Here is a 27,989-nt window from a genome sequence, read left to right on the forward strand (position 1 = left end):
CATTACATTGTGCAGTTTAAAAGAATTCAAATAAAAAAGATATGTGGCATAGTGTTATTGAACATTTGATGTTAATTAACACCAGTAATAAATAATAAATTTTTTAATAAAAATTCATGATTGTTAATTACTTATAAAAATATCAACAATTGTTTTTTTTTTCATTTACTTTTTGTTTTGTATTTAAAGTAAACTAATACAATTTAATTATAAAACTTAATTCGATTTCCATTTTAAATCAGCACAAATGGCTATATGATCACTGGGGAAAACTACTGATGGAATAGCTCCATGGGCCTTCAACACTTCTTCAGTGGGCATAGGTGCTATTCGTTTCACTTCCAATTTATTAGTTTCATAAAAAATGTAATCTAGACAATCTGCAAAATCTACAGTAAAATTCGTGTACTGTGGAGTACCACAAGCACTTCCCAAGGACAATGAATGAGAAAGAGAAACATCTTTAATTGTTTGCTGTTCATCTAAAAACGAATATAGTTAAGTACATTATATTTGTATTGATCAATTGAAGTATTAGTTATTTTCATATTATGACCAATATTTACTTGAATTCCAGTCTACTTCATCTTTTGAAATATTACCAGTAGTCATCAATTTGTAAACACCATCTTTAGGAGTGCTATTAAAATCTCCAGCTAATAATAGAGTTATATTATGCTGAGGAAACTAAAAAAGAACAAACAATTACTAAGAAATTAAAAACAGTCAATCTCAATTTATTACCTCTTTACGGATCTTTTCAGCAAAATTTTGACATGTAGACAATGCAAAAAATGCTTGTAATAATCTTATATGATCTGCATCTGGATGGAAATAGAGGTGAGTATTACCAATTACCAAAATTTCTGAAGGATTGTCTATGGAGCGGATGACCACTACCTGGTAATCATTTTTTATCATTATTTTAAATTAGAAATGTAATAAACTAAAATCACATACCAACATGGATGTATTTCGATCTTGAAACCTTTTTTTAGCATCTTCATTCGTAATAGTTTTCCAGACTTCTTCAAAAGTAGGATTGGAATTAATATTTTCACTCATTACTATAGTTTTATTTTCTATCATCTGAAATCGTTTATTATTATACATAATAAGAAGACCTTCACCCGTTTCTCCTTTAGAACCGTAAATACCATCATAATCCAGCAATATAAAAGGAGGTTTCATATCATGTTCATACACCCTTCTGTCTACTTCTTGTAAACATATTATATCAGCATTGTATCCTAAAATTTATTGATAAATTTAATTTTTATTAATAATCAGCATAATTAGACAAAATCTAGATCATTTTAAAAATGAATTATTTTACCTATTAATTCTTTAATGATTAATAATTTACGATAATCAATATCCAAAGCATGTTCTGGACAGTAAGGAAATAGGACTTCTTTCGAATAATTTGACTTTGCATAAGTATTTGCTAAAATATTATATGATAACATTCTAAAATTGTCCCCAGATAATTTAGTACTTGTAGATGATTGTCTTGCTTCAAATGGACATACACCAGGGCCAGCTGTTACAGCAACCTTTGATATTACTTCGATTTCAGGACCTTCACCATGATCGTTACGTGGTAAACATTTGAGTTTTAATATAAATCCAATATCAGTATCAGAAGGATAATATATAAATCCTTCACCAACTTGTATTTCTTCATGAGGATAATTGTGTTTAAATTTGTACCAAATAAACGATGACTTATCTTTATCTAAATACAATGTTTCAAATTCTGAAGGATAGACTGGAAATCCTACTAAAATGGTAGCAGGTAATTTTATTCTGAGAATCCAAGGAGTGTTATATTTGATGGTGTAAGGTTCACCCAAAATAACCATGGATAAATTATATGGGTTGTCGAATACATTGATGCAAGTATCTTCTAAATTTACTTTCGTATTTTCCTTGAGAAGAACAATATTACCTGATTCAACATTATTTACAAGATTTTTATCTTCATCCTCTTTTTCTTCTTGTATTTTTTCATCGTTCTGTTTTATTTTAATTTTCTTTTTAGATCTGTGATTTTTTTTATTTACAACTTTATCTATATTTCTATCAATTCTTTCTAAAAATGTATACACGTTTTCACATGACTTTCGGTATAAATTAAATTGTTTATCAATTTTTAGTTCCTTATTAATGTATCGAAAACTAAAATTAAACGTTTCTTGTCCTTTTTCATATCGTAAAAAAGCCTCATTCATGTTTATTCTTGTTTTGTGTGTACTGTAGAATAAATTATTTATTCCTAATGGCAATGTAGCACTGTATATTTTTTGTATATATCGTTTTGAAAATATTGCGGTGAAACAACTCTTCATTATTTACTATGCACTTCTATTTACATCGTTAATTTACTATTGATAAACGCACTAATGTTATACATTTTAGGTTATAATTATTTATCGTAAAAACATGTGGCTTGTTAAATGCACGGTCCATAAATTGGATAAAGAGTGGGGTGGATAAGGACTTCTCATCGGTTACCATTTTTAGGGGAATACACAAAGTATGATTGAGAAGAGTCCTTCCTTCTGTCATCAAAGATCCTTGGATAGTTAGCTCCGAATTTCGGAGTACTGAAAATTAGGTCTCATTATTATAATCAGCAAAAATGAATGATGAGTTACTTTATTATTTATTTTCACTCATTGTTACATATCCATTCTCATAAAATTGTCATGGAAATAAACGTTAATATCCATCGATACGAAGAGTTTCCTTTTCTATCAATAAAGTATCAAAATTATCGATAGGACCAATTATTTGCTAGTAAGTTTTTAAACTCACCAAAGGTAGCATGGCGGTCGGCTGAAAGATGGCCGTCGTGCGCCAGACTCCATACCTTAGGTAGTCTTAGAGATTACGAGGAGAACATCACACCGTTTTAATCGTTTTTGTGTGCGTGCGCGTGACAAGTAACGTCAGGAAGAAAAAAATCATTTTGGTTTAGTGGATAATATTGAGATTAGTTAATAAAAAAAAAATTAAAATATTGGATTAGTAATATATTCAAATGATAATGAATGTGTGTGAAGTGGGTTAAAGTGACTGAATTAACAATCAATCTCGTGGGATCTGAGATAAATTGGTAAGTTTAGATCAATTAAGTAATTCGTATCATTTTATGATGTCACAAGAGAAACCTCTTGTGTCAAGGTGTTTCTTCAGGCATCTGGTGAAAAGTTTAAACTAAAATCTAGAACAAAGATAGAATTTGCGTTTAATCAAAATAATTTCAAGTGACAGAGACATCGATTAAAGGTCCAGAGTGATACCAACAAAGAGACGAGAAGCTCATTTCATTCGGACTAAAGTAGAGAGAAAATAAAAGAGAGGTTATAGAAGATTTCTCTAGTGTTTTCTCTTATCTTCATTTCACCTGCCATCACTGAGACAGCTGTTTTGTTGTTTATTTTTTGTGTTTTGATACAATTTTAATTAATTTAGTACGCTGTTTATTGGAAAGCATAAAAAGAAACATTTCAAAATATTGTTTCACGTTGAAGATCGATGGATATGAATGTACAATAACCTCCCCGAAAGACAAATAACTAGTTAAATATTAGTGTTTATCGATTGTCATATTCGTGATATATCTCTTTATGTATCAGACATGGCAAACAGTTGTATTCTTTCATTTTGCAACTAACCATGCAAACTTTTGACCAAACCACGCAACGTCAGAGGCTTGGATACTTTTTATTCAATACAATTGATTTAATTCTCGTAAGTTGCGTAAGAAATGTTAGAGTACGAATACCAATTCTAATGCAATACGTCCTATTTTTGAGTGTTGAAGTAACATCGAAAAAATTTTTTAACATTGTTTACTGGAAAACTAGTACTCATTTTCTATTCATATCATCTGTCGTTTTGTAAAGTTTCACCAAACTCTTTTACAACAGGATGTTTTTGCATCAACAAATTGACAATTTTAAATTCATTTTAAACAATTCAATTTATTATTAATAATTACAATTTTATATAATTTAATGAAATTCATTCAAGTGCTCTAAAAAAGAAACTCATAAATCTAAATTAATTTCGTTCTTTTTACATTATACATTCATAGTATTTCAACTGAAAAAGATTAATTTGTGATATGACTTTTTTTAGAGTATTATTTAATTTATTGTACACACTATGAAATAGTGATATGAAAAACATCTCTTTTTAAGCTTCTGGTAATTTTTCTGAAGAACATTGTTTCTTTTTTTCTCTTTAATTTTAAATTCAAAGGAATCCTTGATAGATAGTGAAGTAAATAATAGAATAACGTCATTAATTTATCATATATCAGTACGATGTTATCATGATATCAGTAAAAGTTGATCAAATAAAAGACGACATAATAAGGATTTTCTTGAAGCTGTATATTTCTAAGTGTAATACAAACTGTTGAAAGAAATCAGTAGGAGGTCATACAGAAAGAGGGAAAGAAAAAGATTAAAACAGATCGAAGGTTACTGACCTACAGAAAAGCTTTAATAAAAGTAACAAATTGATCTTCCTCTCATCATTTATCATTTGTGCCATTTTTTTTTTGTTAAACTCACTGTTTTCTAATCTTTATGATGTTTTTTGTTCACAGATTCAATACCATTTAAATTAATCATGACACGAGAAAAGAAGAAAACAATAATTCACATCAACGATTCATCACTAAATAGAAAAAGGCAATGCTAAAGATTATGACAAAGATTATTTTTCTTCTTTGCAAAGATTCCAAGTTTTTTAATTCTAAGTGTCTTCTCACGTCTGCTATAAACCATTAAAAAAACTTTAGTAGACAAAAGGATTTCTTCCAAACATATTAAATATTTAACAAATATAAATACTTGTATTGCTAAATTGAAGAAAAGGCAAAAAGTATGTGGAGATAACTCGGCCTTGAAAAAGGACGAGGCCAAGGAGACGGTGATTGAATCAGAATTGGAACGTGAAAAAAAATCACGGTGTTTCAAAGTTATTATAGTTCAAGTAAAGTGTCTGTTGAGGCTTAATGAAATAATGGCCTTCATGATGAAGAAGAAGAAGTACAAATTCTCAGTAGAAGTTGGATTAGAAGAACTCACCGCAGTGCCTTTTGTTAATGCTGTTTTGTTTGCCAAATTACGTCTTCTTGATGGTGGATCCTTTGTTGATCACTCTACTAGGTAAGTTTAACATTTTGATATTAATGTAGATTTAGTGTCTTCTATTGTTGAAAAAAAGTTCATTTGTTACTAAGATAAACATCTTTTGTGAATATAATGATATTAATGAATGCTAAAGTGAAGATGCATTTTCCAAGATACTTTGATTAACTGACTTCAAGTATCATTACTTGAAGTTCTCAAGGACCTGAACGCTTTTACTTTTGAAGCAGTATATTGACATTTATCACCTTGTCAAAGTAACATGTTAATTCTTCAAGATTTCAGTTTATTTATCTCTTATGACTAGACAAATTACCTAATCATTACTAAATGTTTTCCTAGATAGAAATGTTACCTATTATTATACATCTTTACTCATGTAATTGTTGTTAACTGACAAATTGATTGACCTAGAAATTATAAACTCAGCTATTAAGCATACTCTATATACCTTTAATTGATTCATTTCAATATTTCCGATAAATGAAGTATGACTATTCAATGTCGAACTTTTGTTTAGATTCTAGAGTTCGTTAATTATATTCTCGGATTGAATCGAACTTCTATATTCAATAATACTAAGCTATTTTTTTTCACTATATATGTATGATATTTTTTACAAAAAAATTCTTATCGATTATTTGTGTATTATTCTTTAACAAATTGTGAACTGACGAAGTAACTCATAATAATCTTGAATATCGTAGGCGTTTGTTGAATTTCAGCCAAAATTATTCTGCTATGACGTTACTGGCACTGTGATATCCAGAAGTCCAGGAAATACTTTAGAATACGCAGTAACAGATAAGAGAATATATAACAAAAAAAAAACGTCTCAAGGTCATGTAAATATGTGAAATCAAAAAAAAGGTTAAATAGAAAATAATTATCCTAAAATATTCCAATATAATGATTATCTGAATGACAAAAATATACATGGATAGAAAATATTTCCTCAAACAACAATGATTCAAAAGAAACGACATATAGCACATTTGATAAAAATAATATAATTAATAATTTTAAGGTAAAATTTGAATGAAATACAGGAATGTCCTTGAACGATGGCCTTTCTGATCTGTCGCTGATCACACATTGCGAAAGTAAATGGTGTGCCGCAGTGCGGCTTCAGATTTTGCTCTTATAGAAAGATTGGTCAATATTTTTAAGCATCTGATTTGAATTATTGCAACATATTTAATGGTAATAAATAAGATTTATTTAGAAACATCATTCATAGGCCTTACATGACTTTGAACTTGGTAGACTCAATCCTAGAATGAAGAGTGTTGAATCTTTGGATTATAAAAGAATTCAATGTTGAATTGAAAAATAAAATGAATAATAAATGTGCATATACATATTAAGAAGGGTGTAGAATCGTATACGATAATGGACAATGTCCTGTCGACATTTTTATCAGAGTAATACTACGCTATGACTTTAATTTTGTTTAGCTAAACAGAATTCAGCTACGAGTATGGAATAAGGAGACATTGGATTACACATAATCCACAGCATTTATTTGGAATCTTACATTATAATTTATATTTATATAATAATTAAATCAATGGATATTACGGTTTCATCCAAGATACCAATTACAGAATCGAAGCCAGAACTTTAATTTATTTTTACTTTTAATAGGTTACACTTGAACGTCCTTAAGATTAACGTCCTTGACCGGCTTTTCAGTTCTGCTGCAACTTTATCTGAAAGAAATCAAATTATACAGCTTTCATTTTTAAAAATTTGTTAAGTTATTTGCTTGTATTTTACCATCATTTTCAACTAATTATACTTGTGAAATAAATCATGCAAGAGTTTAAACTTTATTAAAAAAAAAATATTTTATTCGGTTGGAAACTACTATTCGTTTAAATTATCAAGTTTGAGTAGAATATATATTAGTTAAATTTTGTAAATCCTTGAAACTTGTATTCATTGTTTAAGAAATTTATGAGCTTAAAATTTTATCGTAAATTCATTTTGACAAAAAGAGTTTAAATTTATAATAATAGCTTGAGAAGTCACAATAGTGATAATATGATAACGATAAGAATTTTACTAAGTAGCAGTTGATGTCTTTGCAACAAATTAAACATACAATTCATTTTGGAGTAAATTTTTCTGAATATAAAAATGAATAAAAATTAAGAAAATAATTCTGAAGTAATATCGTTGATGAAAGCATCAAGTTATAAATATATGTGAAGAATAATGAAACCTAATTATCACGTTAGTGATGATACAATGTTTATGAAAGTTAATGTAATTAATTCTATGAACCACAACCAATTATAATATTTAATGAAATTAAGTTTCCTTAACTGACAATATTGTATTTAATATTCAGAAGTTAATGATGTCTTTTGCTAATGAAAATTTCTAGATTTATTTATCAACAAAGTAAATTTGATTTTAAACATCAAAAAGTCGCTACAATTTATTGATTATATTCATGCAACATATTATCTTCAACATCTTCCCTCTTGTCATATATTCATTTATGCTTTCACTCCAGTTTACGAACAACTTGTATACATCCCACTATGATATCCGCACCCTCGACAACATAAACTCGAGTGTGACAATGAGAGAAAAAGAGAGAAAGAAAAAGGACGCCCTTATAGATCAATAACCCTTAGCAACGTGTCTACCAATAAAATGTCTTCTTTTATGCTTTTCATTATTAATAGATCATTTAAGATTTGAAGTTGCTTGTAATCGTTGAGATTGCAATAAAACTACATGTTAACAATGATAAAAAAAAAAATAAATCAAACCAGACATTTATCATCTGAAAGTTTTTTATAACCCAATTATAGTATTTGGTTGTTAATAAAAATATTAGTCATCAAGGTGTATTTTTAGAACTATTCATCCACAAAAGCAGCATCAAGACTTTTAAACTTACATAGTTATATTGTTGATAATGAAAATTTATCATTAGTATTATATGTACTCATATTAATGTGTATCCACAATTCCGGAAGTTACTGTTTCGTGTTGGAATATTTGAATAACAGTCTGACCTGTGTTATTTAAAGTTACCCCACGATAAAACATTATTGAATTTACTTGTAAAATTTCGGATATCCTCTTTAATTCCATTCATTTGAAATAATTCATAAATATCTTTGAATTTGATTTATTAGACATATATTTTATTAGTTTCTAGATGTTGTATAAATGACATTGATCAAGTACGTGTAATTACTTTATAAACAATACAATGGGGGTTTTGAGAATATTAGCTATGATATAATGCAAAGAACAGGTCTTAGATCATAGTATTTTGTAGGCATATGATTTAACACATCATCATGATTGTGTTTAATCGTTATGTACTTGAGTTGGCAACGATGACGGTCATGGTCAACATTAATACTGTCACAGAAGCAAGTTTTCTATGTACTTGATGGAAATAATTATTATCCATGTATATTGTAATAGGATTGTCAATTTATTATCACATTATAAATGTGTTTATAATCATTTTAATTAGACCAAAGACAATATTGAATAATTGAAAATGGATTTATTGAGTTGGAGTAACTACTTTTTAATAATTTTTTAATTAAATTACTTTTATATTGTTATTTTGTTGTTTATAAGTCATCAAATTTATAATTGACATATTTTAGGAACTAATAAAGATGAAAAAAAGGTCATTATAAAAATTTATACAATATTTGAAGTAAATTATTTGTCTATGATAATATCCTTAATAATATCAAATTATCTAAAGATCAGTCAACGACTTATGTGAGCTTTATATTTAATACGATCAAATGATTTTAGAAAGTAAGAACTATGTTCACAGGTCGATTATGAAATCAACCAGAAACTTTGGATAGCCTTGCCTACGGCTGTTTCACGAAAAAAATATTTTAAGCGATTAATTATTCTAAATTTAATCTCCAAAAGTCCCAATAACAAATTAATTACATTTTCAATATAAAAAAAAATAATAGTATAGAAGATAAACAAGAATAATGTTTTAAAAGTTATTTAGTAATGTTTTTAAAATAATCCATTTTCAAGTGTAAAATTATAAATTCTATTTCAGTCACTAATTACTCATCATGATTACGTCTAAAGTTATAACTCAGTAGATAATAAATTTGTGAAATTTGGAATAATTACTTTCAATAATAGTTAAATAGTAATTATAATACTAGGTAAATGGTTAATTTATTAAATATGTAGTATACTCATGGATGGTCAAGTTCCATTCACTTGACCTCTATGACAATTTAAGTCAATGATACTCAATCGATTGTATGTTATTAAATTTTACTCTTCATCAGGCTTCATATTGACACATGCGTGTCACTTGCAGTTATCTTTGGTTTTTAAAACATCTTTTTTATTTCATTTTACTTAATCTCCAATAATTAGAACCTTCAAAATCATAGTCATTCTTTAATAGCTATTTTATTGCATGCAAACATGACTGGTTACAAAGTGCTAACATTAAAATCTCATATTATAGCTTGGTATATAAAAAGCTAACATTTGTAAGCCATTATACTATAATTGATCTTAAAAATCTTATTTTTTTATGTTTAGCAGTAGCTTAAGTGAAGCAATCTTATTTTTTTTAGTTGCTAAGTCTCAGAATTTATTATTATTTCTATTCAAATAAGTCTAGAAGATAAGTCTGGAAGAATAAATCTCCATTTATCTTTAAAACGTTAGTCAAGTCCTCATATATATTCTAGGTCACACTCACTGGAGCATCAGTCTTATTTTTCTTTCTATGTTTGATTCGTTGAATTTGAGAATGAAAAGAAGCATGTAATACTATTTTATTCACAGAATAATACATATATATATCTAGAACATTCATACTAGTATGTAGCAGACTTTCATCAGTTTCACCAGTGAAACCTGAAAAGTAAATTGTACTTTTAAATAAGTTTAAAAAAAAATTCAAGAACATGAACAAATCATTTACTTCCAAATACACTATTTTATTTAAGAATTTAATTACTTTTTTCTATTTTGAATTAATATTTGGAAAGAAGTTTTTTCCTTATATTATTCAGCTAATTATTGTATTTATCTTTAGGTTTTTTCTTGTACTGAACTTTTTTTCAACTGTATTTAAAAAGAATTCTCCTTAATAAGAAACTGACTATAAAAAAATTACTATAATTATATTTATTAAATGGTTTTTATTCAGAGAAGAAGTACAGGAACATACAGTAAGATGGAATGCAAAGTTTGACTTTTTATGCAAAATGAGTGCAAATGCATCGACTGGTATCCTTGATCCATGTATTCTACGGATATCTGTGAGAAAAGTATGCTATAAAAAGATGTTAGCATAATTTTTTTTTCTTTGTATCTTTTCCATTTACTATATAAATATTTTTTTCCAGGAAATAAAAGGAGGCAGGTCCTTCCAGAAGCTAGGTTTCACGGATCTTAATCTTGCAGAGTTTGCAGGAGCTGGTCTCTGTCGACGACGATGTCTTTTAGAAGGCTATGATACAAGACATAGACAAGATAATTCAATGCTAAGAGTAGCTATTAAAATGAATATGCTTTCAGGCGATATACTTTTCAAAGTGTAAGTATTTGAAATTTATTTTCTATTCAATAAATTATCTCACCAAGTTATTCATTGATATTGAAATTTTCTAGCCCTTCTCCATCATTAAAGCAAACACAATTAGCAGTACCAGGAGTTGTACCAGGAGTATCTGGGACTGGGACGACGGACGAATCAGTTGGTCCAGAAAGAAGTGCAAATCGTGAAGATTATGTCTCAAGTGGATCATTAGCTGGAAGTATAGCTAGTGCAAGTAGTGGGTTTGGTAGTCTTCCAAAAAAGAGACCAGCATTATTTTCTTCCGGTAAAAAATAGTTTCAGAAACAAAATATTTATTAAATATTCTTTCTCTCTCTCTTTTACTTTCGTTCTTTCGATTTATTTGATGCTTAATAAAAAATTTTCAATCTTTCTAGAATTACTTTGTGGAACGGAGACTTATGATCCGATGACTGTCAGCGAAATAATACCTTCTGTAATGACAGTAGAAGCTCTTACTGAAGCTCATACTGAGTCCGGCCACTCTCGAAATAGTAGTAACACGAGTCAACTAAGTAAAGGATCAGGATATGGATCACTCAATTCACATAGTCAGCATAGCAGGCAAAGTAGTAGTGGCGGTGACAGTGGTCATATCAGGTAAGAACAAGGTCTTTTTTAAAAACTGATGATTGTTGTTTATAGAAAAATGAAAGAAAGTGGTTTTAATAAGGCCTCTAAATCGGTTAACATATTAATATTCATACTAATGATACCTATAAATCACGTACTAATTAATTAATCATTGTCTAACTTAAAATCTGATCCCATGCTTTGAGCAATATCTCAAAATTGGATTATTAATTAAAATATTGCTTCCTTTCTTTTTCTTCTTCTCCTCTTTCAATTTTATTATTCTTTGTCTATTGACTTATTTTCGAGTATAGATATTTTTATAATGATTTAGTAAATGTTTAAATTATATGTTTAATTATTTTTTCATATTGTTTATAATTTAATTAAACTTTATTAGTAAAGTTTTTATTAAAAAATTTTGAATTTATGTAAAAAATTGTAATTTGTTTTTATCATTTTTGCATGCTTCAAAAATTTGTGTTATGATATTTATAGGTCACCTTCCTGGCCGATATGGGCTCCACGCCTTCCTACTTTATCCCAAAATGAATGTTACAACAACCAACTTGACCCTAATGTTACAAACAAATTACTCCAAATGTCTCCACCTTCACCACTATCCAACATTACCATCACAGATTCTCCTAACCGGTTTTGGCTATCCGCGAGTCCAGTGACATCACGTAAAGGTCGTCAAACGTCCCAAGATAATACGATTTCAATGCCAATGAATGTCATTAAGTCGTCAATAGATAAAAACAGTACTGAAAAAAATCTTCCAACCAATGGAGCATTAACTAATAATAATTTAATCAAAGATAAAATTTTTAAAGTACCTCAAGATATTACTCGGCATTCTTGTAAAAATGAAAAAAGTGGTAGTGACCGGTCTTCGATAATTTTTACAAAAAATGATAAAAATTCAACATCTAAACCACGAATTGGACAGTCTAGTTGGAAAAATATGTCAAAAACTTGTGATTGTATCGAGAAAAGAGAAAGAATGACTAGTCCTATTTTAAGACTCGCGGATCAAGCTAGAGCTGTTTCCTCTCCTGATCCTCTTCATAGACCTGATACTCCCAGAGCCTCCTCGTTTATTTCTGCCACAGCAGCTCAAACCCTCAGGTAGGTTTTATTTATTGCCAAAATTTTTATGATTTCTTCATTTATTTCAACTTCTTTTTTTTTTCTTTTGGTCTTTTAATTTCTGTTTTTATTTATAAAATTTTTTATCCTTCTTCAGCTTCTTTGTCTGAATGGTTGTTATTTGGATTAATATGCAGAAAAATTCAAATATACTGTTTTCAAAGTAAAATTTACTTTTTTAAATATTTCAATAAAAATAAAGAAAAACTTGTTTAGTAAATTCACTTTTACTTTCTGCTCAAAAAGTTCTAAGTTATACTTTGATCTTTCATGTTTGTTTTATTTATTTTTATGAGTTATCTATATACTTCAGTGTATAGTCATGAAACTATGAAAAATAAAAATAAAGCCTTGCCTTTCAGTAGTACTAACAATAGTCAAATGAATTGCTAACAAGTATTTTCTTGCACAATTAGAGTGTTGCTAGTGATGACTAAACTTCATCGGGGTTATTGAATCATTCAAGTATCAATGTACAAATCATTTTCAACTATTGCTTTGATATCATGTCTAATAATTAAATTTTCGTGGAGCTTATAATTAATTAGATAACTATTCTAACAATATTTCATTAGCATTTTGCCGATTGCATTATTCCTTAGCTTTACTGCTGTATATTCAAAATATAGAGATTTTTTTGAAAGAGATATATTTAAAATAAATTGAAAATTTTTTTAATTTTAAAATATCTTAATATTTTGTATATTTTAAAATGTAAAATAGATATTAAAAATACGATTAAAGAATTGAAATAAATTTGTTTTTTTGTATATATATCATATTGTTTATATGTTATACATAACACATATTATTTTAATTCTATTTATTAGTAAAAAAAAAATATATTAGATAATATAGTAGTAAAAATAAACAAAAAATAGCTTTGGTTTGGACAGCTTTAAATCCTCTTGCAGGGGCATTGGCGGCAGTCATACGCATCGAAAATTGCTTGATGGTACGAGTGTAAAATTGGCAACTGTGACTACGAGCCCCGACTCTGACGAGTCCATGCTAAGTGTACCGGAAGTAACACCCGTAATCGCACAGCATCGAAACAGCATTACCCCACCGTTAGTTAATGTTAATGTCTCTATTAGTACGATATGTGTCCTTGGCTTAGCTATAGCCTTTAGCTTTTTAATAGTTTCATATGATTTATTTTTCTTTCATTTTTGCATGAACATTTCATAATTATTTTCATTTGTTTATCTTTATTCTTCTATCATTAATTAATTTTTATTCTAAGTACTTCAATTTTATATTAAAATATAATTTTATTGATAAAAAAAAGTTACCAAAGCAATAATGCTTTGTTTGTTTCTTAACATAAATAATAATAGTTTTATAAATATTTTTTATAATATTTATTGATGATAAAAATAAGGAATTAGTTAAAAAAATATTTATCTTTACTAGAAATCCTTCAGGAGGATCTGGATTAAGTGAAACAGGATCATTAGATCGTGCAAAGGCAGCTTTAGAAAGAAGAAAAAAAGCTGAAGATGGTAGTGGTAATTCTGTACTTTGTCGAGTAGAAGTAACACGTCCAAATGCAGATTCTCTTATTGATGAATTATTAGCAGCAACAAATCTAGAGCAATCAGATTCGGAAAGTGCTGAAAGTAAGCTACTATAATTTTCAATTACAATTATTACATAGAAAAATTATTAATTAACAAATGATAATTTTTATTTCATCTAATGTTTGTGTTGATTATAATCAGTTTTATATTGTATTGTATCATGTATGTAGTACTAATGTTTTGTGTGTGTGTTTTTTTTTTGTAATTAGCATCTGGATTACAACTGTTCATTGCTAAAGATGGTACAACAGCACTTGGAAGTCATGAAGTGAAGAGTCAAATGTCTGCTGGAGTGTTCAAACAGGTGGTAATGGAAGAAAACAACAGGTAACACCAAGCTCCTGCAACAAGACGACAGTATTCAAGGCAGTCGACAACGTCGTTTTCACTTGCCTTGGTACCAGAGCTAGTCTATGAAGCTTATGAGCCACGGTAGTGAAGCGACTATCGATTCAAAATAAAAATTAAAAATATTACAAAGAAAAAATATAAATAATAGTAATAAATAAAAAATATATACGTTAATAATAATAACAATAATAAAAATAAACAAAAAAGTAATAACTATTGAAATATTAAAAAAAAAAAAAAATGATGTAAAAAATCAAGAAGCCGAGGACTGGAAATATTTTTTTAATTTGCGAGTGGATCTAGTTTGACCGGTAAAAATTGATCCTTGATAGATTACGCACATTAAGGAGATAAAGACTTGACTGAGACTCTTTCCAAGAAATTCATCAACGTACTATGTTAATATGAGAGTAAAAGATGTTTGAAATAATAAAGAAATTTTAAAAGTAATAAATTAAATAAAATGAATAACAAAATGTGCATATTTTCTTCCAATAAATGAAGCACAAAAATAAAATAATTGTGTTTCATTGGTGGATGGTTAGTTAATATAGTATGAACTCAAATTATTGAGAACATTAGATAGAAGAAAAATTAATTTTTAAATTAAAAAAGAATCAATAAATGTTAAAGTATTCAATGCCGAAATTGCATCGATGTTACATAAATTTTTTTAATTAATTTATGATTTTTTTTTTTGACTATTACATATATTTAATTGTATTATCTGTGTGTATTTATATTCTCAAATCAGTAAAAATGTAATTGAAGCCTCAAACGCATTGCTTTTTCGCTTGCGTTATTTATTCTTGTCTTTTACAAAGCTTAGTATTTATAATCATTAATAATAATAAATTTTAAAAAATGATAGCTGCTCATTCAAATCACCAGTATATTGGTGCAAACCGGCCGTTTTAAAAAATTAGCATTGTATATATATGGTGTAGTAATTGTTATATAGTTAAGTGGCCGATATTACATACCATTTTCTCTCCAATTTACTAGCGTCAGCTGTAATTAAATGTTGAGTAAAAGATGAGAATATGGAAAGAAGAAATTTTAAAAATTTTATGAATACTGTACTATAAGTTTAAAGTGTTGTTTTTACAAAAGTACTAAATGTCTGCGTGCCACTTTACTTTGATTGCCATACTTTTAATTCAGTGATGAAAAGAAGGAATTGAAGATGAGAAAAAGAACGAAACACAAAATAATTAAATATTTAATTAACAAATATATTAATTAAGTATGCTACAGAAAGTTTCAATCTTAATTAGACTTGCCAAATTTTAATTTCTTTCTAATAATTACATTGCTCTTTATGAGTATTATTCTATATTATGACTGATTGATAAGCGGTATTACAATAAGCTCATTAAACTTGATAAATCACATTGGCAGTCCTCTATTATGACTTTTTTCTTCCAATTATACTATATTTTTAACTGTTTATTTTTATTTTTAATTTACGTGTGGAAACAGATATTATTGTTGTGATATTTATGATATTGTAATAATTACAAATTATTACTGTATTGTCAATTGTATTATATAAAAAAAATATTACTTTTTATTCCAAAGAAATATTATTTTTTTAATCTAATAATAATTTTACACTCACTAGTAGTACTCGTTTACTTTAATAGATCATTATAATTAATAGAATTTGATTATTATTTTTTCATTAGTTATAATTTAAAAAAAAAAAAATGGTAATATTTATAAAATAAGAATCATAAAAAGATAAGTTTATGCAAGCTTGATTTTATTTTCATTTATAAGACATTACATTTTTAGGGCATTGTTTATTGTTAATTAAATTAATTAACTAGTATAAAACATTCCAAATCATTGTTACATATTTTAAGAATAGAATTAATACTTATTCCAACTTATCTTTTTTTGTTTCTTTGATATAAAAAAATGTCATTTAATTGAATATCATAAATTTCTGTATAAGTACTTGAGAAGAAACGTTCAACTTTCTCTAGAATAAGACTTGCTCTAAGCGTGATGCAACGTCCGTACTATGATACATCGATACATTACATCGTTTTCCACACTACTTTCACATTGCTAATCTTCAGCTTGTATTTCGAGTTTATAGTAGTTTATTGTTATCAACTTTTATCTTTTATTTATTGTAAATAAACTTGAATTCTCCATGATGTATAATTAATGAAATATGACCATTAATCTTTGACTTTAATACTGACATGTAATTTTTGTAATTATTTAAAAATTGAATCAAGTAGATAAATACTAAAATCAAAGATCAAATGTGTTCATCTCTTATGTTTATAGAAAATAGAGGGGATTACTACTATATTTTACTCTCCATTTCAATTCTGCCCTGAAATATTCAATCCTTCCTCACTGGCAGTCACTTTTCTTCTAACACAATCCCCTGACTATCTGAGCCATTGAAAATTATAGTAATCAAATTTAAATACTCTATTATAAATAACAAATATTGAATTGAGTTTAAAATAATGTTTAAATTATCTTCAGTTTATGTAAAAATTTGTTTTATAACATTAGTCATTTATTTTATTGGAATTATTAACAATGTGAAAGCTAATTCAAATGATAAAATAGAAAAGAGTTTTCCAGCATATATAATAACAGAAACAACAGATATTTTAAAAAATTTTAGTAAGTGTAAGAGTGAGTTAAACATGCTTCGGGAAGGAATTGATAATCGAAAGTTGTGGAGTTTAAAGAGTAGGTATAAATGAATTGTATGAAAGAATAGTAAATTATGAGGATATTATTCAAAGGTTTGTAGTAATGTTATTGTAATAAATCATTTTTTGTAGTCCTAGATGCAAATGGAAAGCCTTCATCAGGATTTATATACGGCAATAAATTTTGGCTTGGTCAAAAAACTCAATGCTCAGATCTTGGAAATAATAAACCCTTAGAATTAATTCCAAGTTTTCTAAAAAATAATTCCTTATATCGTAATATTGATGAAGAATTTCCACCCTATGAAATTAATTATTTTATTGCACGTTTTAGACATAATAGTACCATTCAATATCATGTGAGAATGCCAGATGAAGTAAGTAATTATTCTCCAATAAATACTATTTCAGCAACCATATTGGGCTCCATTATAAAATGATAAAATAAAAAATTTTTCAAGGATATCATAACTTTGGGACTTTGTCTTCCCGCTTCCTGTACAACGCATGAATTGCAAAGTATTCTCAATGAAATATTTAAAACAAAAGCTCTTCCGGTAGGTGATTTATATGCAGCAGATTTTAGTCTCATCCATGTCAAAGATGGTAGATTTGATTATCACTGGTTATTAAATTGGCAATCTATTATTTTTATGTAAGTAGTATATTATCAAGAACCAATTTCCTAAATGGATAATTAAAATGATTCCTTTTTAGAATGATCTTAATAATAATAGGGTTGATGATCATTTTGGGAACCGGATATGATATTATTATTTATCAGAAAAGACTAGTAAAAAAAAAAAGACTCATGAATTTAAACGACAATAATGATGGATTATATTTAAGTATGAATAACTATAAATTTCTGTATCTTATATATCAACTTATTTATTTAAAAAATTGATTAACATTTTTTTATCTTCATAAGATCCAACTAGCTTTCCTCAACATAAACATCTTGCGATAAAAAATACTTGTAAACCTTCAAGTATGCTTTGCCACATTCTGTTATGTTTTTCCGTTTATACGAATTCTGGTATGATTTTTAAAACTAAAATAAAAAAAGATTCAATATCTGCTATCCATGGCATAAAATTCCTTGGAATGCTTTGGATAATTTTAATTCATACTGTGATATACATGAATGATTTTGCTGATAATAGAATAACAGCTTGGCGAAATGGAGAGGGTTTTAGTGCTCAAATAATTAGTAATGGAGCAATGTCAGTGGATACTTTTTTTTGTATCAGTGGATTTTTAGTAGCTTGGTTATTTTTTAAAGAGAAAAATAAAAAGAAGGAAGAAAGAGAACATGCTATAAGACTTAATTGGACAAATTTTTTTGGATTAATAATTAAAAGAATTGTGAGGTAAGATTTTAATTAGTAGTTAAATCAATGAATTAAATGAGAAAAATTAGTAAATTTATTTTTTCAGGTTGACTCCTGCCTATATGATAGTTTTAGGAATAATTCAAATGTTTACAAGTTTTTATGCTCATGTAGCACTGTTTCAAATGTCTGAAAGGCCTGAAGAAATGTGTGCCAAATATTGGTGGAGAAATTTGCTTTATATTAATAATTTATTTGATAAAGACACAATGGTATTTATGAATCATAAAATATTTATTGATTTATTACTCTAATAAAGACTAAACCATTTTTCTTACTAGTGTTTGTCTTGGAGCTGGTACATATCAAATGACATGCAATTTTTTATTGTCGGAATATTTCTCCTTTTCTTATCAAACATGTAATAAGAATAATATTTTTTCATTTACTTTTGTGTACTTAATAATATTCATTTTCTGTTTAAAAACATTTTGTTCTAGATATTTCTATTTAGCTGTAATTCTGCTATTTGGGCTTTTAATTTCCTCAGTTCTGATTACTGGCTATGTATCATATTCTAATGAATTCATTTTCACGTAAGCATTCATAGTTTTCATATGATTTATTTATAGAGAAAATGACACAAAAATGAAAAAAAATTCATCTTATAGAGCAGACGATCTTTGGAATAAGATGAATATTATTTATGATCCACCATGGGTACGAATTGGTCCTTATTTAGTTGGAATGATTGCAGCATATATATTATTCAGATTGGAAGGAAAATTGATTGTTAAAAAAGTATGCAGTCCATATTTTAATTTATTATTTCCTTTAATTTATCATTGAAACGTTGAATAATAGTTAAAACTTTTTCTACCAGGGCACTTTATGTCTTCTTTGGATTTTGGGAAGTTCATGCAATCTTCTTACATTGTTTGGCACATCAAACAGAAGAATTTTAACAGTTGTTACTTCAGCATTTTACATGGCTTTAGGCAGAACTATTTGGGGAATTGGCATTGCTTGGTTGTTAATTGCATGTCATACCAATAATGCAGGTCATTATTTTTATTATTACTTAAAAAAATGTGTTGATTTAGCATTACATAATGGTTCTTATGAGATAGTTATTATTATAGTGGCCTAATCCTAAAATTATCACTTACCTATGAGTGTACTTATATAATTTTATTCCATCATATAGGAATTATAAATAATTTTCTTTCACTCAAAGCCTGGATTCCTATGAGCAGAATGACTTATGGAGCTTATTTACTGAACCCAATAATTGCTAGTACAATGTATATGATGGCTGAAAAACCAGTACATGTGGATATTACACCAGCGGTATTTTGTTTTTATTGTATTGAATGTTAAAAATCTGATCTATAGATAATAAGGTTAATAATTATCTACGTAATTAATTTTCAGTTTATTACTTACCTAGGCAATGTTTTCCTGACGTATCTTTTTGCTTATATTCTTGCAATAACGTTGGAGACGCCCTTCATTTTACTTCAAAAAGTTTTAACACAACCTCGTCATAGGCACCAATAATTGGATAATATGGATTATCTTATAAAGATTTATAAAATTGACCATAATTGCAACAAAATATATTCAAAACTAACAATGATATGGTTGTAATTATTTTGTTTTTCCTAGGCATCTATTAAAAATTACGTCATATTTTTGGTAACTGCTAAATGTAATGAGTTTATGCGAACGAATTGTTAGAAAATTTATATTGCTAAAAAATTAGTAAAATGATTTGAAACTATGAGACGGCTGAATTGTCCAGAGTACCAGATTAGAAATGATTTTGAAATTTATCTGTTGTATGGACAGAGAACATGACCTTCGTCAGTAAGCTAGATGAATAAGTTAGTTCGAAAGTTTTTCAATAGGTGGCAGTGACAGTACCTTTTTGAAAATAAAATACGATATCATTTTTCTAATAAACAATTAACAATCAACAATTAGTGGTTAAATCAGACATAATTTGATAAAAAATAATAGAAAAATTTCGGAATTATACCTATATGGGGCTCATACTGTGATATGTTATCTAATAATTTAGTTTTATACGCAAATATTAACTGTTATTTTGATGAATATTTAACATGTTTTATCAATTATTCTTGTGTCATGATTGCTTTTCTTTTCTTCAACAATCTATTAAGGAAATACTGAGATCCAGGAAAATGAATGATTGTAATATACTGGTGACGAACTAAAGGAAAATGAAAGGATCTATATTAGATAGGAGAAAAGTTTCAAAAAAAAATTGTTCAACTTTGATGACCGGAGGTTATTCGGTGCTCTCAAATTTAACCTCAAATAACAATTTACTCCAACGACCTTAGAACTGGAAATGAAGGTGTAACCGGAAATGGCTATAATTCCAGCATAAATCATGCTTAGATCATAATTTTGACTACATCAAAGGAAAGCTCTGGCTCTCGGGAATCTATTGATAAGCTTGTGGTCCATTGACCTCTAATGGATCGTGAGTTATCGGCAATATAAAAAGCTATGCTCCAATGAAACATAAGAAAACCTTTAGACGCTCATAACTTGAAAACTAAGCGAGATACGGCATTTTTGACGGGGGTATCCTATAGGGGGAGTCGAATTTTTTACTTAGGTCCAGATCTGTCATATGAGTCCTCGATCAACCTCGTACCATCATAAGCATAGAGGTTATGCATATTTTTATGTTTTGCAGATTTCTACTAATATCTCTTGATTTTACTAACCAATTACAGTCGATAGCCAGTGTTTGGAACCCGTCTCGTCCCCCTCTTTCTAATAACATTCTTAGTTTTATGATCCATGCATAATTACGATTTTTTGCATTTTTTAAGGTTAGAAAAAGAAATTCTTCAACTTTGATGACCGGAGGTTATTCGGTGCGTTTTGGTGCTCTCAAATTTAACCTTAAATAACAATTTATTCCAACGACCTTAGAACTGGAAATGAAGGTGAAACCGGAAATGGCTATAATTTCAGTATAAATGATGCTTAGATCATAATTTTGACTACATCAAAGAAAAGCTACATTATTTTTTTTTCCTTCAGCGTGATTGCATATGAAATCTGTCCTAAAAATATTAATTATTACAATTTATTAAATTTAAAAAAAGAGATGACATTAATAGGCTTGAACACAAAACCTACGTTTCTATAGTCGAGCGTGTTACCTCTGAGCTGTTACAAAAATATCAAGTGGTTTTATAGCTTCTATGTATGTTGCGAACAGAGCTGAACCTTTTTCCATTCAAAAAATGGTGCTTGAAATTAAATTGGCTTAGGATTCTTATAATGAGAGTAAAAGAGAACACAAATCTTATCTCTTCTCTCTCTTAGATTAAGGGGCGTGGCTAAAATAAACCGTTGCAGCGCCATCGCTCGATGGGTTTATAGAAACTTTTATGTTGTGACCTGAATTACTGACATGTTGACCGAAACTTTGTCCGGATTTTTAACACATGCTGCAGCATTGGACTTCTATACTGGTCTCTCTTCTCTGTTCGAGATAAAATCCGCCAAGATATAGTTAGGCAGGACTAAAGACCTTTACGTTCCAATGGAACTCTAGGCAGGAATAGAACAATATGGCGTTGTCTTGCCAGACTCTATATGACTATATATTTATCATCAGAAAATAACAACTCGAATTATGAATGTGATTAGAGGGCGCTACTGTAACGAAGACTTTTTTCATACTGAATCGATCTCATCAACTGTTGTTGTATGGGGAGAGTTGTATACAGGTCCTGTCAGTGACCGTTAAATTGTCAATCCAAATTTAATTTGAAAATTCGTTATAACTTTTTAGATGCATTTGTGCATTTTAATAAATAAAAACATATAAACATGTCAGTTCACTTTACAGTAAATCATCCGATATGTATACATCGCCAACATACAATATTAGCCGATCGAGAGAAGATAAAAAAATACGAACGAGATCGACGTAGGAGGTTACGAATACTGCAGGTAGTACTTCAAATTTAATTAAAATAAATTTTCAAAAAGAATATTATTTTATTGATGTAAAATTCTTTGAAGGTTCGACAGCAATCCAATGAAACATCACGCAATGTATTAGACCAAACTAGAGAAGAAACTCGAAGAACATTAGATCAATTACAAAAAGATAAAAACTCTAAACTTGCACAAATGCATGACAGAAAAATTATGGAAATACAACAAAAGTATGAACAAGAAATGGAAGAAATTGGATTAGCACATGATGCAGCAGCAACTCAGCCTAACTTCAATGTTATTTCAGAGATGAGAAAATATGAAAATAGTGTAGCTGCTGAAAAACGCGGTAAAGAAGCGATTCAATCATTAAAACAGGCTGAGAAGCCAAATGCTGCACAGCTAAAACAGAAAAGATTACGACAAGTACGTAAAGTAGAAGATACTCGATCAGCTCTTGTATCAAATATTCCTAAACAAATAAATTCTCCGAAAACAAAATTTTCAATCCATCCAGCAGATTCTACTACATCCTTTGCTGAAGTTATACGTACACATGATTCACAAAGAAGTGATGATAATGATATTCACGTGATTAAAACATATGTTTCTCCAAAAAAAAGAAAACAAACTAAAGTAATCAGTAAGAAAACACCTAAAAAACTAACCGTAAAAACAAATGGGAAAATTAGTTCTCAAGTACATAAACCTAAATCACAACAACGAGTAGTTGTTGAAATACATCAAGAAGACGTGCCATCTGTAAAAGATGACGAAGATCAATCGAAGCAACGAAATCAATTTGTAGTGAATGTAGATGCAAATCAAGATGATATTGAGTATGTCATTTGTGATTCAGACAATCAACATACTTCAAATTGTGAATCAAAAGCTTCAAAATGTGTAAAATCTCAAGTGTCAACTCAAAAACAAGATAGTCAACATTTAGAATATAATCCAGATGATTACCAGCAACAAACATCTGAAGAATCAATTTGTAATAATCGTAATGTTTGTAACAGTAATTTCAGTTTATCATCGAGTGAAGATTCTTCATATTTTTCTGACACTACTGCCGTTGCAGCTGTTCCAAACAATACCCCTGTAGAAATTCGTCCAACAACTACTATTAAAACTTGTAGAAGTGCAGCTAACCGTGATGGTAAATTAAATAAGACTGTTCAACGGAAAAAGGATCATTTAAAAGGTATTGTGCAAAAGTTAAATGTAAAAGATGAATTAAATGCTATAGATAAAGCTCGATTCATTACGGAACAAGAAGAGAAAAAATTAGCTCATAAAAATAAATTAGAAGAAATTCAAAAAAAACGTGGTATTGAAGCATTTAAACGTGAAAGGACTAAACGTGAACATGAGATATTTTTTAAAAATTTAGAAAATTTAACCCGTGATGAAAGACAATTAAGAGCTTTGAATATTAAGAACAGATTAGAACAACAAAAATTATTGAATCTACGAAGAAAAATAATAAATAATACTTGTAATGAACAGGAATATAAATGTTCTTGTTGTAATGATGAAATAATTATAAGAGAACCAATAAAAATACCCTGCTGCAAACCAACGGACATAAGTAAAGCTCAAGGACGATGGGAAAAAACTTTTGATCAGGATGACGGCAATTTTCGTGAAGATATACCTTTATCACGAAATGAACAAATTTTAGATATGTTAAAAAAGGTCGAAAGACAAAAAATACTTTTATTAAAAGAATATGGCGATTCACTGCCAGATGAAATTCTTTCTGCCAGTATGACCTCACTTTTCAATGAGAGTAAATCTAAAAAAGCCGGTTCTTCTTATAGACAAAGTGAACCTGAACGCAGAAGATCACCGGAAATCAAAGTTATTAATGTATCTAAAACTAGTGAGTCTTCTGACGCTAAAAAAAGTAAATTAAAGAAAAAAGATAAAAAAAAGAAAGCTGATGTTGATACAGTAGATAAAAGTGAAATAGCTGTTCAAACATCACAATATAATCAAGTTGGTGAAGATAAAAGTGTTCAAGTTGAATTATCTGATAGGCTTGAGCAACGGTCAAGAAAATCTAAAGATTCAGATAAACTAGAACATGTTGAACCAGTAATAAACATAATCACTCATGGTGAAGTAAGCAGTACCGAATCATTTAATCGTCCTAGTATTGTAATTAATGTTGGTAATGGAACAATTCATAATGCGACTAAACATGCACAACAGAATAACTTGAATGTATTAAAAAAAACCTCACCACGATCTAAAGCTCGATCACTTCCTTCTAATTCTCCAACCAAAAAATTATCAACTAACACAGTAACATCTACGTCGGCGCCTACTTCTCGAGCAGGTAGTCCTATACAAATACAGGAATCAACAGATAGTATTGAATCACAAGTGGAAAAAGTACCAAAACAACTTCCAAAACGTTCTCCTAAAAAAATTAAGAAAAAATCTTTAGCTCTAAAAACAAACGATCATCCATCTAGTAAAAATACTTCAACACAATATTCACCTGATATTCAATCAGCTTCTAAAAAATCCTACACAGTAAGACAACAAATTATTTATACAGACAATTCAGAAGCATCTTCATCTTATGCAAGTTTATCAGCTTTAAAACCAAGTTCTATTCTTGAAAGTAATAGTAATACATCCCTTATTCAATTATTATGTGCATCAATAAGTGATAGTAAAAGAAAATTAGCTGATGAAATAAGTCCAGTAAGTACTCCAGAAACACCATCGATGCGTGTAATAAATATGCCTTCTAACATTCCACATCCCAATCGTATTAATCGAATTTTAAAGTATTCTGATGATAAAAGGAAGAGAGAAAAAAAGACAACACTTTTAAAGCATGAAGAACAACGACAATTATTTGATTCTCACAATAGCTCTAAACAAAGCTCAAATGGTGTAGGTTGTAGTGAACCTTGTTGTACTTGTAAGAATCGCTCTTATCGAACAATTAATGAAGATATTGGTGAAATAATTCACCGTGGTAATCGTATGTCAGAACAGGATTCTTTGATGATTAATAAACTTGATGATATGCAAGTAGAATGTATAGAAAATTTGAATACACTTGATACTATGCTCCATAAAGTTAGACAAGATCAAGAACCATCAATTATGACACAAACTACAGAAACCAGTATTAGAACGTTACCAACGATGCCATATGAGAGTAATGTAATGTATTTGAAAAAATGTCAAGAAAATATTGATTCAATGGCTAATCGTATTTTGAAAACTTATACTGAATTTAAGAAAATTGATCAAAATTATCAACTATCGCATGATTTATCTCCTATTGTTGAGACGCCAAAATTAACAAATCCCCCAAAAAATGAATCATCCTTAGCTGCTAAAACTAAACCTACAATTATAAAAGACGAAAAGGTTAACATAGACATACAAAGATTTAAAAAGCAATTAGATTCTGAAGTTTTACCAACCACTTCTTCATCAAAAACTGATTCCATGGTAGAAAAATTATCTAACGAAATTTTAGAGCAAAGCAAAAAATTAGAAAAATACAGACCTCTTGAAGAAATATCGTTTGAAGATCAAACTATTCATCATGAATTGCCTTTAACAGGAAGGAGTAATTCAGGACTAGTTACGTCGTCGCCAATAGACGCAGTAGAAGAAGAGAGAATGAAGGATATTCAAATTACAAAAGTAAAATCAAAATTCAATTGAAATAATTTTTTTAACATTTATTTTTAAATTATTAATTTTATTTTCTTCTTTTAGATCATTAAACAGGACAATTTTGGTCATATATTAAAAGATATACCGAAAATTCCTCTGAGTAATGGATTAAAAAATCGGTAAGAAAAAAGGCTAATAGAATTTCATATTTATATGTTTATATTAAAATATTGAAGAAAAATTTCAAATGAATGTAAATATTTGATTTAAATTTTATAGAATTGAAGGTAGGCGCCCGGAGTTATCAACAATTGAAGAATTAGATACTCCAGACACAGCATCTCGAAGTATGGCGAGTGTAAGAACTCCATCAGCTAAATCTCAAAAAATATACGTGGATGATAATCTATCAAAAAAACTGGTTTCTGATAATATTAAAAATATCCAAAATAATAACGTACCGATTTTATCGAATTTAGGTGAGGCATCCATTAAACAAAGTAACGAGAAAGCCGTTCAAAAAGAATTCACGATAAAGATGTCAGATATGCTTAATAATGAACTTGTTCCGATTTCGGGTGACAATTATGACGAAAATGATCGAGAAAATAATAAACAACTCATGATATCATTGTCTAAAAATGCTCATGGTATAAAAAGTGATCGTTTCAAAGTTGACGAGACATTGAAATCATTAGATTCTTTTTTGATTCATTGTAGCGCAAGAAATATTGAAATTAAGAGTGATAAGATTTCATCAAGTAGTTCTAGTAGTTTTTCCAGGTTTTCGGGAATATCTGATATTTTAAGTACTCCAACTTCAAATACTATGACTTCACCTCCTGAAAAGATGGAAGATTTTCTTATGGGGTTGGGTTTAGCGTGGCTTATTCCAATAGCTCGAAAAACTCGTGAAGCAAGCGCTTTAACTTCTTCGTCTAGTTCTGATATAACGGTAGCTATGGCTAAACGAACCAAGTCACCAATCAAAAAACCAACAAATAATAATAACCCAGCATCAACATTACCAGGTTTTAGTGATGTATCTTCAATCTCTATTAAAGAAGCTAGTAAAAGTACTGAGAAAACCGTTCTCATGAAAGGGCGGACTTCTACTCCAAACATATCAAATTTCCATCACACTAGTGAAAAATCAAGTATTATCACTACTAGTACATCTGGTAGAATGAGCTTATCAGATTTGAGTGATAGCTTGATTGTTACTAATTTATCACTTCATGTCAAGACTTGAAAATATATATACATAATGTTTCATATATTTTTATATAACACAATACCTCAACTATACATATGTACGTAATATATTTTTATTAATGGTATTTTTAAATTGCAAAAATTTTATTCATAAATTAATTGATTTTAATGTATTATATACGGCTTTTACGATTCAAATTTTTAATCTATATTTTTTATGAATACAATACCTTGATCAGATGTATCTTAAAAAGTATATAAATAATTATTTTAAAATATTTTTAAAAGAATTTTATATATTTTTAAAAGAAATTTTATGAAAAGTTAATTGATCAACTCATAAAGAATTATCTGACTGTCGGAATTGTGAATTAAGTATTTAATATTAAGATAAAATTATAAGCTTATTAAATGTTAACTAAAATATGGTAGAAAATATTAACGGTACATCATCAAAAAGTATCTGGATAAAAGGTTGGTGTTCTAGAATTTTTTTTTTGATAAATTCATAATCATTAAGGTTGAATTGATTGAACATTTACAAAATAAATATAATTAGAAAATAAAACATTGTCGTTAACCGTTAATAGCAATCAATCAACGTCTTTAGACAATAATAAAAGACTTAATCATCATGAGGAAAAGTGTAAATTATTTTTTTTATAATTTTT

At 28.4% G+C, this 27,989-nt stretch overlaps 4 protein-coding genes across 9 annotated transcripts; 3 read left to right on the forward strand and 1 right to left on the reverse strand.

Annotated features, from left to right (window-relative positions):
* Positions 1 to 152: 152 nt before the first annotated feature.
* LOC118065629 (2',5'-phosphodiesterase 12) lies at positions 153 to 2,528 on the reverse strand. Its single transcript, XM_035081046.1, has 5 exons — positions 1,337 to 2,528; positions 961 to 1,250; positions 745 to 900; positions 567 to 687; positions 153 to 482 (listed from the first exon to the last, which is right to left on the reverse strand). Exons 1-5 carry the CDS (start codon positions 2,349 to 2,351, stop codon positions 217 to 219), a joined length of 1,848 nt encoding a protein of 615 aa, XP_034936937.1. The 5' UTR covers positions 2,352 to 2,528; the 3' UTR covers positions 153 to 216.
* Positions 2,529 to 2,895: 367 nt separating this feature from the next.
* On the forward strand, positions 2,896 to 15,543 carry LOC118065627 (protein FAM102A). 6 transcript variants are annotated; one of them, XM_035081039.1, is made up of 10 exons: positions 2,896 to 3,121; positions 4,625 to 5,189; positions 10,363 to 10,483; positions 10,562 to 10,752; positions 10,827 to 11,038; positions 11,151 to 11,373; positions 11,845 to 12,477; positions 13,413 to 13,568; positions 13,915 to 14,120; positions 14,291 to 15,543. In XM_035081039.1, exons 2-10 carry the CDS (start codon positions 5,044 to 5,046, stop codon positions 14,410 to 14,412), a joined length of 2,010 nt encoding a protein of 669 aa, XP_034936930.1. In that variant the 5' UTR covers positions 2,896 to 3,121; positions 4,625 to 5,043; the 3' UTR covers positions 14,413 to 15,543. The 6 variants fall into 6 exon arrangements, with proteins under 6 accessions (XP_034936930.1, XP_034936935.1, XP_034936936.1 ...); XM_035081041.1 differs by lacking the exon at positions 2,896 to 3,121 and adding an exon at positions 3,183 to 3,368; XM_035081043.1 differs by lacking the exon at positions 2,896 to 3,121 and adding an exon at positions 3,496 to 3,759.
* A 623-nt stretch (positions 15,544 to 16,166) lies between these two features.
* Positions 16,167 to 20,092, forward strand: LOC118065626 (nose resistant to fluoxetine protein 6-like). The gene is made up of 12 exons (XM_035081038.1): positions 16,167 to 17,156; positions 17,252 to 17,496; positions 17,581 to 17,774; positions 17,837 to 17,967; positions 18,051 to 18,492; positions 18,560 to 18,725; positions 18,795 to 18,874; positions 18,954 to 19,049; positions 19,125 to 19,254; positions 19,337 to 19,514; positions 19,661 to 19,803; positions 19,888 to 20,092. The coding sequence occupies exons 1-12, from the start codon at positions 16,925 to 16,927 to the stop codon at positions 20,011 to 20,013; spliced, it is 2,163 nt and encodes a 720-aa protein (XP_034936929.1). The 5' UTR covers positions 16,167 to 16,924; the 3' UTR covers positions 20,014 to 20,092.
* A 2,135-nt stretch (positions 20,093 to 22,227) lies between these two features.
* LOC118065564 (uncharacterized) lies at positions 22,228 to 27,974 on the forward strand. The gene is made up of 4 exons (XM_035080932.1): positions 22,228 to 22,458; positions 22,531 to 26,130; positions 26,206 to 26,282; positions 26,383 to 27,974. The coding sequence occupies exons 1-4, from the start codon at positions 22,336 to 22,338 to the stop codon at positions 27,353 to 27,355; spliced, it is 4,773 nt and encodes a 1,590-aa protein (XP_034936823.1). The 5' UTR covers positions 22,228 to 22,335; the 3' UTR covers positions 27,356 to 27,974.
* Positions 27,975 to 27,989: the final 15 nt, after the last annotated feature.

This window comes from Chelonus insularis, unplaced genomic scaffold (genome assembly GCF_013357705.1).
Source record: "Chelonus insularis isolate UGA/USDA-ARS -01 unplaced genomic scaffold, ASM1335770v1 contig_317_pilon, whole genome shotgun sequence".
Taxonomy (NCBI): domain Eukaryota; kingdom Metazoa; phylum Arthropoda; class Insecta; order Hymenoptera; family Braconidae; genus Chelonus; species Chelonus insularis.